Source organism: Prionailurus viverrinus, chromosome X (assembly GCF_022837055.1).
Source record: "Prionailurus viverrinus isolate Anna chromosome X, UM_Priviv_1.0, whole genome shotgun sequence".
In the NCBI taxonomy this organism is placed as follows: domain Eukaryota; kingdom Metazoa; phylum Chordata; class Mammalia; order Carnivora; family Felidae; genus Prionailurus; species Prionailurus viverrinus.
In genome coordinates this window covers 11,612,030-11,627,074 of record NC_062579.1, presented here as the reverse complement: position 1 = coordinate 11,627,074, position 15,045 = coordinate 11,612,030, and the positions used below count along the sequence as shown (strand labels likewise).

General features: G+C 39.3%; 2 protein-coding genes across 4 annotated transcripts in view; both read right to left on the bottom strand.

Moving 5' to 3' along the window:
• The window catches only part of CDKL5 (cyclin dependent kinase like 5), a 193,025-nt gene that overhangs the window by 87,529 nt on the left and 90,451 nt on the right, over positions 1–15,045 (bottom strand). The window lies entirely within an intron of this gene.
• On the bottom strand, positions 7,669–13,275 carry LOC125157228 (gap junction alpha-1 protein-like). Its single transcript, XM_047843719.1, has 2 exons — positions 13,131–13,275; positions 7,669–9,614 (listed from the first exon to the last, which is right to left on the bottom strand). The coding sequence occupies exon 2, from the start codon at positions 9,549–9,551 to the stop codon at positions 8,652–8,654; it is 900 nt and encodes a 299-aa protein (XP_047699675.1). The 5' UTR covers positions 9,552–9,614; positions 13,131–13,275; the 3' UTR covers positions 7,669–8,651.

Genomic DNA, 15,045 nt, shown 5'->3' with positions numbered 1-15,045 from the left:
TGTCCAGGACTTCGGACGGTGGTGGTACTTGGAGAGATTCCTCCAGTCTGATCATGAAGCACCACAGCCTGGAGAGCTGGGGCCAGGGGAACAATGCCCACTGGAGGGTAGTGCCTGGCAAAAGGTTTAATGGTAACCCAAGTAACACAATGATAACCATGAGAACAACAAGGCACTTAAGGGTTAGGCCCCTTCCCCATTTGCCTGGTACTTCATAAACCAAAGGCAGCTTGTTTCAGCCAATGGGAAGCAAAGGAGCTTCAATAATACCACAAGCCACATGGTGTGGAGCTAGATTTCTTTTTCTCTCTAAAATAAAGAATTGCTTTCTACATGAGTGTCATGAAGCAAAATAAAATCTATTTCACAGGTCTTTGAACTCTACAAAATGGCAAAGTGTGCGAAGGTAACGACAACATCTCAGTACCATCTGTATAGTCCCCAGGGCCAATCACAGTGCCTGACACATGGTATATTTCAGGAACAAACTGATGTTATCATATAAACCAGTGTTTGCAGAATTTTTACACACGTGGAGACTTGTGTTTTGGTAAAGATGGAGTAGCCCCATTTCTCCCAGGTCCTTCCTCTTAAATCTAAAACTCCCTGTATATAACACACAATCAAGCATAGGAAGACAAGGTGGCAAAGAGAAAGCTGACAGCCTCAGGACTTTGGGACTTGAGGAACATTGTGGAATTCCCTGGGTTTCCCCACTGTTTCCTAGGTATCCCCAATAGAGTGCTGCAGAATCCTCCAACCTAGAACCAACAAGAGGCGAACATAAAAACGTGCCAAGAAAAGTCTACTCTTAGAGCCCAAGGAGCAGGAAAAGGATGGGCCAACAGAAAAATCTTTTGGGCAATACTCCCCCTACTCTAGGCAAACATAAATGGAAAAACTGCACTACCATCCCACTGAGGTTTCAGGGGGGCTGAGCAGGCAGGCACTCTGTACTGATACACACATGCATGTGCGCACACAAGCCCCAAAGAAGCAGGCAGCAGGGCTCCAACTCCCTAACTTCCCACCTGGCGCTGTCCCTGAGCGGGGAGCTAATCTCCCATTTCCTGCCTGACAGAAGCAGGCAGAGCTTCCGTTCCCCATCTTGTCATATTGGCAAGTCTGGTCAGGGGCTGATCTTCCACCTCCCTCCAGGTGGAAGCAGCCAACAGTACTCTGGCCCCTCTGCCACAGTGGTGTCTGCAGGACAGAGCAGAGGCAATAAGGGCAGTGGAAGCACTGGTCCACTTTCTCTGGGAAGGGGTGTCAGCAGGGCCAAGTGAGGTAAACATCCACTCCCCCCCGCCATTCTGCAAGGAGGCAGTACAACTAAGAGCAACACCTCCTCTGTGGAGGTAGGGGTGGGGGGCGCCACGCAGGAAGCTGCACCTAGCCACCTATCACGCTAACTACCACTCAACAGGGGGGCTGCCTGAACAAAAATAAAATAAAATGAAATAAAATAAAATAAAATAAAATAAAATAAAATAAAATAAAATAAAATAAAATAAAATAAAAAAGAATCTAGCGTCTCATAATATCCAAACTGCCCAGGATACAATTAAAAAAAAAAAATCACATCATACCAAGGGCCATGAAATTCACAACTTGAATGAGAAAAGACAAGAGACATCACCACAGAGATGAATCAAACTGGAATTATCTGACGACAATTTTAAAGCAACCCTACTAAGACTACTTCAACAAGCAACCCAGAAAAGCCCATGGGCACAGATTTAAAAATAGCCCCAACAAAAGCCTACTCTCCAGGTAAAGGACCAGGCAAGGAGCAGCCTAGGCAAGAAAACTTTTAGACAATAACCATCCACTCTACTCCAGCCAAATGAAAAAGTGGCTCCATCCACACCAGTAAGGGCGGAATGGGGAGCATGTCTAAGCCCCTGCCAGGGGATTGTCAGTGGAGGCCACTTAAGAAGCCAAACTCCCATCCACACCAGCAACAAGGAGCCCCTCCCCAGTGGGTATCAATGGAGGCAGAATTAGCAAAATCAACTACCAGCCCCGTCTGTGGCCGTCACCTTACCAGAGCAGACCAGATAGAAGATTAAGTAAGATACAGAGTCTAATGACATAATAACCAAAATGTCCAGGTTTCTACAGAAAATCAGTCATCATACTAAGAATTAGGAAAGCCTCAACATGAATGAGAAAAGACTATCAAGAGATGCTAACACAGAGATGGCAGAATTATCTGACAAGGATTTCAAAATAGACATCATACAAAGAGAAACTCTCAAAAGAAATTTTAATTTCAAAGAACTTAATGAAAATACATTAAATCAAAACATGGGTATAACTAAAGCAGTACTAACAGAGAAATTTGTAGCACTAAATGCACACATTAGAAAAGAAGAAAGGTCTCAAATCAATAATCTAAATTCTTACCTCAATACTGGCAAAAGAAATAAGCACAAAACAAGAAGGAAGGAAATATTAAAGGTAAGAGCAGAAATCAGTGAAATTTTAAACAGGAAAATAAAGAAAATTTTCTTAAAAATTTTTTAATTTAAAAGATTAAATCAATGAAGCAAAAACTGGTCCTGCTAAAAGATTAATAAAATTGATAAACTTCTAGCAAGATAAAGAAAAGACAAAAATTCTCAACATCAGGAACAAAACAGGAGAGAGATCCCTAGAACCCTACAGCCCTTACCACGAACTTTACACTCCGAAATCTGACAATTTAGAAAGAATGGGCCAATCTTGGTAAACCACAAACTATCAAACTTAACCAAGATGAAATCAACAATTCAAATTGTTGCATAATTATTAAATAATTGAATTTGTAATTTTTTTTTAATGCTTATTTATTTGATGAGAGAGAGGTAGTGTATGCATGTGGAGGAGGGGCAGAGAGAGAGAGAGAGAGAGAGAGAGAATATCCCAAGTAGGCTCCCCACTGTCAGCGCAGAACCCGACCCAGGGCTTCATCTCATGAACCATGAGATCACAACCTGAGCCAAAATCAAGTCGGATGCTTAACCAACTGAACCACCCAGGTGCCCCTGAATTTGTAATTTTAAAGTACCCAATAAAAGAAATTTTCAGGCTCAGATGGGTTCACTAGAGAATTCTATCAGACACTTAAAAGACAATTAACATCAATTTTACACAATCTCTTCCAGGAATGAGAGGAAGAAGAAACACTTCCCAATTCATTTTATGAGGCTACTAATACAATGATATCAAAACCTGACAAAGACAGCACACAAAAATCCAAAAATTATAGACCGGTATCTCTTAGGAACTCATGCACAAAAACACTCAACAAAATATTAACAAATCAAATCTAGCAATGTGTAGAAAGAACTGTACACCGTGACTGGTTGGATTTATTCTACATATGCAAGGCTGATTCAACATCTGAAAACCATGTCAACAGGGTAGGAGCACCTGGATGGCTCAGTCAGTCGAGCATCTGACTCTGGATTTCAGGTCAGGTCATGATCCCAGTGTCATGGGATTGAGCCCCAAGTTGGGGTCTGTGCTGAGCATGGTGCCTGCTTAAGATTCTCTCTCCCTCTCTTTCTCTCTCAAAAATAGGAAGAAAGAAAGAAAGAAAGAAAGAAAGAAAGAAAGAAAGAAAGAAAGAAAGAAGAATGTAAGGTATCTCAATACTTCAAAAAAAAAAAAAACCACGTCAACAGAGTAAAGAAGAAAAATCACATGATCGTATGAACTGATACAATAAAAGAACTTGATAAAACCAAACACCCACTTATGAGTAAAAGAAAAAACCTCTGGCAAACAAGGAATAGAAGGTAAGTTCCTCAACTTTATAAATACCATCCATAATACCCTATAGCTAACATCATATTTAACGATGAAAGACTGAATGCTTTGCCCTTAAGATCGGAAACATGAAAAGAATGTCTCCTCTCATCACTGCCACTGAACACAGTGTTCAAGGTTCTAATCAGAGTAACAAGCCAAGAAAAAGAAATAAAAAGCATACTGATTGTAAAAGGAATAAAACTGACATTATTTGTAAATGACATGACCACCTACATTAAAAAATTCCAAGAATCCACCAAAATCTCCTAGAACTAAGTTTAGCAAGATTGTAGACTATAAGGTTAACGAACAAAAATCAATCACATTTCTATATGCAAGTGACAAAAATGGGAGACAGAAATTAAAAGCAAAATATCATTTACAATTACTCCAAGGAAATGAAATAGATATAAACAATGAAATATGTACAGGATCTGTATCCTGAAAATTACCAAATCTTGATGAAAAAACCCTGAAGAAACCCTAGGTAAATTGAGAAACATACTGTACTCAGGTATTAGAAAACTCAACAAGATGCCAATTTTCCTCAAATTGATAATAAAGGTTTGATGCAATTACAACAAAAAAATCCCAGCAAGTGTTGTGTAGATATAGGCAAATTTATTCTAAAATGAAAATGGAAAGGCACCTGACCTGGAATAGCTAAAGAAATTTTGAAAAAGCAGAATAAAAATGAAAGGAATCATCACACCTGATGTTTAGGGTTACTACGGAGCTACAGAATGGTAATCAAGACAGTGTGATACTGGCCGAAGGATAAACACACACATCAATAGGGCCATGCAAATACACCTGATTTTTGCCTGCAAAAGTAATTCAGTGGAGGAAGGAGAGACTTTTCCATAAATGGTGGTGCTATAGCAATTGGACATCCACAGCACCCTTTCCCCCCCAAAAAACAGAGAGAGAAAGAAAGAAAATGCCTCAACCTAAAATCTCACAACTTAGACAAAAATTAACTCAAAATGGATCATGAACTTTAATTCAAGATCATGGACTTATATTTACTTATATGTAAATCTATAAAACTTTTAGAAACGAAGAAGAAAATCTTTACGATATAGGACTAGACAAAAAGTTCTTAGACTTACCACCAAAAACACAATCCATAAAAAGAAAAATAAATGACCTTATCAAAATTAAAATAATTAGCTCTGTGAAAGACCTTATTAAGTGATGAAAAGACAAGCTACAAGCAGGGAGAAAATATTTTCAAACATATCCAACAAAGGATTTTAATCCAGAATAAATATATGTATATATCTCTCTCACTGAAGAGGATACACAGATCCCAAATAAGCACATGAAAAGCTACTCAACATTATTAGCCATTAGAGAAATGTAAATTTAAACTACAACGAGATCACCTACATATCTATTAGAATGGATAAAACAAAAACCAGTGATAATACCAAATGCTAGGGAGCATGTAGAGAAATGAAATCACTGACACATTGCTGATGGGAATGTAAACCACTCTGGGAAAAGAATGTGCCAGTTTCTTACAAAACTATATATTCATTTACAACTCAGCAGTTACACTCTTGGGCATTCATCCTGGGGAAATGAAAACTTTTGTTTACAAAAAAGCCTGTACACCAATGTTCATGCAGCTTTATTTGTAGTAGCCAAAACCTGGAAACAATCTTCAACAGGTCCTTTGACAGGTGAATAAACAGTGGTACCTCCATTCTATGGACTACTACTCAGCAATAAAAAAGGACAAACTAGTGATTCACACAAAAACTTGATGGGTCTCAAGGGAGTTATGCTGAGTGAAAAAAGCCAATCTCAAAAGGTTATACAGTGTATCATTCCATTTAAACAGTATTCTTGAAATGACAAAATTATAGAGATGAACAGACTAGTGGTTGTGAGGAGTTAGGGAGAGGGGAATGGAGGGGTACAGCTGTGGCTATAAACAGCACAAGGGATCCTTATGATAAAACTGTTCTATATCTTCACTGTGGTGGTCACATGAATCTACACAAGTGATAAAAACTATACATATGCATGTGCATGCACACACACAAATATGAGTGCACGCAAAATTGGTGAAATCTGAATAAGGTCAATGGATTATATCAATGTCAGTTTTCTGGCTGTGATATTTACTATAATTATGCAAGATGAGAAATTAGTTGAAGAATATATGGAATCTATTATTTCTTATCGTTGCATGTGATCTGTAATTATCTCAAGATCAAAATGTTAACAAAGAGGGGGCACCTGGGTGGCCTAGTAGGTTAAGCGTCAGACTCTTGATTTCAGCTCAGGTCATGATCTCGCCGTTTGTGAGTTTAAGCCCCATGTCAAGGCTCTGTGCTGACAGTGTGGAGCCTGCCTGGGATTCCCTCTCTCTCTCTCTCTCTCTCTCTGCCCTTCCCCCACTCACACTCATTCTCTCTCTCTCTCTCTCTCTCTCAAAATAAACAAACTTAAAAATTGAGGGTGGGGAGACACCTGGGTGGCTCAGTCGGTTAAGCATCCGACTTCGGCTCAGGTCATGATCTCACTGTTTGTGAGTTGGAGTCCCACATCAGGCTCTGTGCTGACAGCTTGGAGCCTGGAGCCTGCTTCCTGCCTCGAATTCTGTCTCCCTCTCTCTCTACCCCTCCCCTGCTCATGCTCTTTCTCTCTCTCTCAAAAATAAACATTAGGAAAAAAATTTTTTTCTTAACAAAATCAAGCAAGCAATTATGTGAAAATCAGTGTGAAACAGGAAGTGAGCATGGCAATGTCCAATCCAAGGTTTCAGAGGTTTTCCAGTGCCCCACAGAAACACACATCCCATTAGTAAATAACTGTGCTTATTCCTCACGAAATAATTTGTGAGAAGGAAATCTGAACAATTCTTCAATGAACCAAGAGACTGGGTTTTACAAATGAGACCATTTACACTGTCACAGCAAGAGGCTATTGATTGGCAGGTTTACCATTTCAGTTGTCCCTATCTTCCTCCTTCAGAGCCCTGTGGGATGGGAAGAAGCTTCTGATAAAGAGTAGATCAGTTAATGGGGCGCCTGGGTAGCTCAGTAGATTAAGCGTCCGACTTCGGCTCAGGTCATGATGTCACGGTTCATGGGTTCGAGCCTCACGTCGGGCTCGGAGCCTGGAGCCTGCTTCAGATTCTGTGTCTCCTTCTCTCTCTCTCTCTGTGCCCCACCCCCACTCTCACTCATTCACTCTCTCTCTCTGTCTCAAAAATAGACATTAAAAAAAAGAGGAGATGAGTTAAAAGAAAAAAAAGAAGCTACATTTTTTTGCACATCCAAGTAGTGGGTATATCTCTGATCGTACTACATATAACTAAAGATGCTGATACTAAAACCTTCTGTAATGGAATCACTGTAATTCCATTTCTAAAACTCTGCAGTAGATTTTGCTTAGATTAAGATATACTGAATGAAGAGTTCAAAAGACTAGGAAAGATGACTGCAGCCAGAAACTCTCAGAGGCAGACATGCAGGTTGTTCTCTTAAACTTTATTAAAGAACATTCTCTAGACTATATGATGGACTAGGTCTCATTTGCACTAATAAAGCTGAACATGACAGTAGTCTAATGTGAAATATTAAACTATTTAGTGTACAAAACTGTTGATGTAGCTGTCGCACAAGAACAAAGTATGAAGCTCGGCATTTTCACCAACCATCTGTCAGTTTTAGAAAAGGTATTTGAAGAAACAGATTTCTTTAGTATACGTTTCCAACACATTAGTTACATGGGTAATATTCAAACCTCTTTCAACCTTTCTTGCACTCCAAATCTCAGTACAAACATCAAAAATGCCAGCCACCCCAAAAGACTGCCCGCCAAACTCATAACAGAATACAAGTTCTACAATAATGCTTGTTATGTAAGGTTTATTAAGTAGAACAAAGCCAAGAACTATCAGTTACTGCAAAATTCGTGTAAGAACATTTAATAGTTCAGCTCTATTCGTTCCTTTTAAGTTTCTCACATTAATGACTGCTCTTCACAGAACTAAAAGTGTATCATTCAAGTATCAATGATTACATTTCAGAAAAAGGACATTATTCCCGACATCTTTCTACAAAAGAAAAAAATCGTAATGAACAGAACCAGTGTCCCTAATAGAATAAAGTGGCTGAAGGGGGGCATCTGAGTGGGGGAGGGAGGAGTGCTTCACTTTCACAGTAGGAATTATGTAATGTAAACATCATATGGCCCATACCACAAAATCTGTGACAAAGGCTCAAATTTGAACACTGCATTATTTTAATAATCCATGTTCATGAGTTTATACTGTGTCTGTTTGTACCAACACATCACAAATATCTATCACTCCTTCATATACACTGAACCATTCTTGGGGAATATGGTAGAGAAAGTCTTTACTGATGTACCACCTGATGGAGACTTTATTTAAAATGTAAATTCTTCGAGTCAACCATTTTAAATACCAAGATGTTCCTCTGATTAATTAATCCTTCCCCGTCTCTCCCCTCCTATCCCAGATACTCCAAAAGAACCCTTTATGTCCACTAAGCCTTGTGACTGACAGTGTTCAGTACAACTTCCACTGGAACAAAAGTACACTCTCCATTGTACCTTCCTTTTACTTTAACAATTGAGCAAAATCATAATGCTTTCAAGCATGTGTCTAGATCTCTAGGTCATCAAGGCTGCTGCTGGCATGACTGCTGGCTTTGCAGAATGGCTGCTGTCTACAATGGCTACTGCCCAGTAGCTAGGGTTTTTGGTTTTTTTCCCTCAGAATCTGCTTATCATCAGGGAAATTAAAAGGCTGTGTGAGCGAGTGGAGAGGCGGTGCTTCTTGCCTGCCCCATTAAACCTTGCTATGCACTCTATTTAGCACGGTTTTGCTCATTTCCTTGTTTGCTGTAACTGAGGCAGGAAGAACTGTTTGCGTTTCCGGGAACAAGCTTGTTCCTGGGAACGGACATGTCAGAGAGAGCAACAACTGATGAACTGTCTTTGGAGGGACGCAGCAGACCAGATATAACATAGTAAGACTCACTCTCTGAATCCTTCACGCGGTCCTTAATGCTCTTGACGAAGACAGAGAATAGCTCGATGATGTTCAAAGCAAGAGACACCAAGGACACCACTAGCATGAAGAGAATGAAGATATTTTTCTCTGTGGGGCGAGAAAGGAAGCAGTCCACTTGATGCGGGCAGGGGTCTCGTTTGCAAGTGTAAACCGCGTTTAGACTGAATCCATAGATGTACCACTGGATCAGCAGGAAGGCCACCTCGAGAAGAGACTTGAAGAAGATGCTGACGGTATAGATTCGCAGCAAGTCCCTTCTCATTTTCACCTTATAGTGTTCTTCAGCGCTGAACTTGAACTTCTTGATTTCGATTCTGATTTCCTCCATGTTGACATCATTGGTTTGAGCAACTGTGAGTTCCTCCCCTTTCTTTTTCGAATTATTTTCCTTGCGCAGCAAGTAGAATACATGCACTAGGTACAAAAGTGAGGGGACAGACACAAATATGATCTGCAGCACCCAGAAGCGCACATGAGAGATCGGGAAGGACTTATCGTAGCAGACGTTTTCACAACCAGGCTGCCGAGTATTACAACGAAAGGCAAACTGCTCATCATCCCAGGCTGACTCAACTGCTGTCCCCAGGAGCAGGATTCGGAATACGAAAAGGATGGAGAGCCATACCTTCCCTCCAGGGTTGGAGTAGGTTTGAACCTTGCCGAGGAGCTGGCCTAAGGAACCCCAGTCACTCATGCTGCCTGTCCGCTGTTCTTTCGCTTAAAAGAAGTGAAGTAGGCACACCAAGTGACTGTGCTCCTTAGAGGATGAAGTAAAATGAAAAAGTAAGTTCAAGCACTCAAAACCCTGTAAAGTTTATAAAAGTTGGCTACACCCTTTGGTACCTTCCTCACTCTTCCTCCTAATGAAAGACAACTGCTGATACCCAATAAAAGCTTACGTGGGTTCATTTTCATACATGGTGAGTAAATACTGTTAAATAAAGATGTACATATATCAATAATAGGAAGAGTTACAAAAATGAGGGAACAAAATAAATGTATCTAAAGGTTTCTTCAATTCCAGAGTAAAGCCATCTCCAAAGATAAATACTGAAACAGAGAAACTGAATTAAAATTTCACAAGCAGGGATGCCTGGGTGGCTCAGTCAGTTGAGCATTCAATTCTTATTTTTGACTCAGGTCATGATCTCACAGTTCATGAGTTTGAGCCCCATGCTGGGCTCGGCACTGACAGTGTGGAACCTGCTTGGGATTCTCTCATTCTCTCCCCCCGCCCCCCGCCCACCTCTACCACTCGTGCTCTCTCTCTCTCCCCCCAAATAAGTAAAAATTAAAAAATTTTCACATGCATATATTGACCACTTCATCTTCAAACTTACTACAGCCATCGTTTCCTAAATACATAATGATAGGGGCACCTGGCTGGCTTAGTCGGTAGAGCATGTGACTCTTGATCTCACGGTGCTGAGTTCAAGCCCCATGGTGGCATGGAGCCTATTTAGAAAAAAAAATTTTTTTTTGAAAAGGGAACAACCAAGTAAATAATGCTATTCATTCGAGCATTATTTATTCAGTGCCTACTAGGTACCAGGTACAGTACTGGACACTGGTCCCTATGAGTGAGTAAAACAGAATTCCTGTACTTGTGCAACTTGCAATTAACTAGGGGAAACAGAACGTTAAAAGTACAATATTTTATTAAATCTAAGACACAAGTGATTGTAAGATACACTATTACATTACTTACCATTCAGAAAGCATTAAGGGCATCTAGTGTTAAGATGAGCCTCAATTTCAGAAATGTGAGCAGAAATGTACATCTTAGAATCGATGAAAAAGGCTAAGTAAGTGAATGTACAATTGCAATTTTACATAAGTACTAAGAAGTAAACAAATAGGCACTGACAGAAATTAACTCAAGGAAACCCAGATCAGCCTGAGCACGATTAAACTGTGATGCTGGGGCAAGACTGAAGCTGAGGGAGAAATTACTAATGGCAGTTCAGGATCTCTAGGGGACAGTGGGAAGATTGGGGGAGAACATAGGACACAATTGAACAGTACAGGGATGATGGTTCTGTGCTAAAATGGGCAGCCAGTGAGTTTTAGTGGTGACCAAAGTAGAAGAGGATGTCAAGAATCATGGGGGTGATCCTGAGAGTCTCTCACCCTGGAGAGGGAAACAATCCTGCCACTGTGGTCCTGAATGCTGTGATGAATGAAGGGACATTTGTGCAAGGGTGGCTGCCAACCCAGTTAGCATAGAGTAGCAAGATCAAAAAGAGAGAGAGAGAGGGAGGGAGAGAGGAAGAGAAGAGGAGAGGAAAAGGGAGAGGGAGAGGGAGAGGGAGAGGGAGAGGGAGAGGGAGAGGGAGAGGGAGAGGGAGAGGGAGAGGGAGAGGAACTTATCTGGAAATTGGAAGTCAGGACCCCGCCAACAAAGGCCTCAATTTAAAAACTTATTTACTAAATATAAATCATTATCTCAGTTGAACTGTTAGCACATAGAAGCTTTTTTGGTAAGACTAAAATACTGACATACTATGTTCATGCATGTGGATTTCTTCTAGGAGATCGTTTTATCAACAGGTGTTTTGGGGGTTTGTGGGGGGTTTGGGTTTTATTAAGTTTCAGGAGGAGCAACATGGATACTGACCACTAATCTATTGAGGCTGGATGTGACTTGGCATGGGGCACAACACATAAGTGTGCCACTACTGAAGACCTGCTCTTCTCTCTCCATTTTCTCCCAACAGCCTATTTCTTTATAAGAAATGTCTCTAAGCAAAAGCCTAAAGAAAGACTTCTGCCTCCAATTCAAATCATGCTAGACAAATGGATCTTCTTTTGTTGTTGTTTTTTTTTAAGATTTTATTTTTATTTTATTTTTAAGTAATCTCTACACCGAATGCAGGGCTTGAACACATAACCCTGAGATCAAGAGTCACATGTTCCAACAACTGAGCCAGCCAGGAACCCTGGATCTTATTTTAAAACAAATCACAGCTAATTGATTATTACATGGCAAAAAATAATTATTTTCAATCAAATTCTTTCAATACAGCATGAACTCATCATTTCTAAAAAAATTTATTTAGTATATTAAGATAAAATCCATAATATGTAATATTTTAATTCTCCCTCCTGAAAAACTTTAATTCCCAAAGACAGATATTCATTTTAAGCAATTAAGAAAATTAAGAGAAAAATATTTCTTAAATATGACATGAGTTTGCCAGCTAATAAGCAATCTTAAATACCATTCAGCTAATTTGTTTCCTGGTTTAACAGCTATTCTTCACAGTAGATTCGGTGAGAAAAATAAAAATTAAGAATGAAACCTAAAAAAAGGGCAAGGTTAATGCAATTTACAATGTCTCAATCGCCCGAGGTTCTGCAAGGATAAGAACTGAAGGCTCCCAAAATGCATTTTTTTTTTTTTAGCAAGCAATCAAATTATACGGCTCTTAAGTATACACCATACTTTCTCAGTTGCTTAAATAACACATTTTAGCCAAACTGCCCTCTATCACACAGATTCTAAAAGTGATTCTATTAGGCTAAAGTCACGAAGATCTACAGTTTATAATTAATACATTCTTCAAGGTTAATTGAAAATAAATCACTGGCAGCATAAGAGTTAGGCATTTATTGTCATTGGTTTTTCAAATTTAAACACTGGCTTCGTCTCCAGAGATTTCAAAGTGCCTCAGAAAATTGAGTTACTTTTTCAAAAACAAGTGGGGTAAAAACACTAAGTGAAGGTTAAACACAATAATCCCTGCAACTACTTTAGCATGGATTCTAAAAGATACCTGATTAAAAAAAAAACAAAAGCCAGTGTGGGGCACGGGGGAATCAATAATTCCAGTTAATTTTGAGTAAAGTTATTAGCAATTTTCTAGAACTACAATAAGTTAAGTTTTTCAAATATTTTGTTCTAAAAAAGTTCTTGCTATAAGCACTTTGAAAATATACATATCTGAAATTCAAAGGGATGAAAATAACTAAGAATGAGTCATCTCAGCTAAGCAAATGGTTCACAGAAAAGTTAAAAGCCTCTTGCTGAACAATTATTTTTAAACTGGACAAGGTATTTCCAATTTTAAAACATAAACGTAAGACTTCAGGTTTCAGTTCCTACAAATAAACTGCTTGAATATTGTCACTCCTGTCCTTATAACAAGAGGAAAAAAAACTGAAAATCAACTTTCCTTAGGCTTATCAGAGAATTAAGGACATAAAGCAAACTGAACTCCTGAAATCTGGAGAGAAAGGCAAATACAGAGAATCACACCCAAGAACAGCTTACCTGGAGCAGAAGGTGCTAGAGAAAACTGGGGAGAAAACTTAAACGGTAATTTCAACAAAGGTTTGCAAGTAAGAACTCCAACGGACCCAATCCAGCGAGAGCCCTCCACAATCTTTTGGCTTTACCCTCCAGGACTTCACGAGGTTCTGAACATGAAGATCCAAGAATGATCTCCTCCCCTTTTTGGTAAGGGGAGGAGAAAAGTAACAATGCCCAGGATAAAGATCCAATAAAAACCTTCTCCCTTTTGAGGAAGGGGAAGGAGAACAGAACCCTTTTGAAAAACATCCAGGGGAAAGTAACGGTTTTGAAATAAGCCTGCACTGTTCTCCATGACAAAAGCCAACACTCCAAGGGAAAATTTACCAGAGCCTTATATGCTGTCCTGGGAGAGGGGAAATTAGCCAGCTATAGCCCCTCTACCATTCTTGTTTCACCTGAAAAGAAGGGGAGGAAAAGGCCAAAAAATATTTGTGAGAGTTGCAGCCCAGGACTCCAGCCCACCAAAAGACTAAGATTTGGTCCTAAGATTATAGAACACTTCCTCGTCCTCATACTCTACCACCATGTCACCAGGGTTCTGGTACAGTAACAGTGGATTTCAACTGAACAAGTTGCAAGAAACAGACTATTTAAAAAGGAATTCTTAGGGAAATACAAAGACAATGGGGGAGAAAAATATAACAAAAAATAAAGACACTAGAGGAAACTGAAGCCTCTGGCACCTACCCCTACAACAAACATTTAATGGCCCAGACCCTAGTCAAATTAACATAAAACATTACACTAAAAGCCTATTTACCTCAGTTCCCATTACCCAACATATCCTGGCTTTTAAAAAACAGTAAAAAGAATGCTAAAAGGCAAGATAAAAGGCAATCTGACGAGACAAAGCAGGCCTCAGAATTAGACTCAGGTATGGCACAGATTTGGGGGTTATCAGTAATAATTTCAGATACAGAATATAAAATAACTATGATTACTATGTTAAGAACTCTAATGGAAAAAGTAGACAACATGTAAGTACAGATGGGTAATGTAAGCACAACTCGAAGAAAGAATGAAAAGAAAATGCTACAAATAAAAATCGCTACAACAAAAATGAATAATGCTTTTAATGAACTTATCAGTAGATTGGACATGGCCAAGCAAGGGATCAGTGAATTTAAAGGCATTTCAATAGAAACTTCCCAAACTAAATGGAAAGGGAAAAAAGAATTTTAAAAAGCAGAACAGAATATCTAAGAACTACAGAACAATTATAAAAGGTATAACCAGAATACCATAAGGAAGAGAATGAGACAAAGGAGAAGAAATATTTGAAGAAATAATGTCCAAAAATCTTCCAAAATTAATGACACCAAACCATTGCACATCAAAAAGCTCAGAGCAGACCTAGCAAGATAACTACCAAAAAATCTACACCTAAACTACATCATATTCAAACTATAGAAAAATAAACATAAAGAGAAAATCATGAAAAAAGCTAGAGGGAAAAAATATCTTACCTACAGATAACAAGGATAAGAAGTACATCCAACTGTTTTCAGAAGCCATAAAGTAGAATATTTAAAGTGTTGGGATAAAAAAAATTATTCATTGAAATTACCTCTCAAAAGGAGAAATACTTTTTCAGATAAACCAAAACTGAGTGAAGTTTTTTAACAGTGGATCAGTCTTGGGGCACCTGGGTGGCTCAGTCAGTTAAGCGTCCAACTTTGGCTCAGGTTATGGTTTCACGGTTCATGAATTCGAGACCCACGTTGGGCTCTGTGCTGACAGCTCAGACCCTGGAGCCTGCTTGGGAATCTGTGACACTCTCTCTCTCTCTCTCTCTCTCTCTCTCTCTCTCTCTGCACCCCCTCCCCTGCTCATGCTCTCTATCTCTCAAAAAAATAAACATTTAAAAAAATTT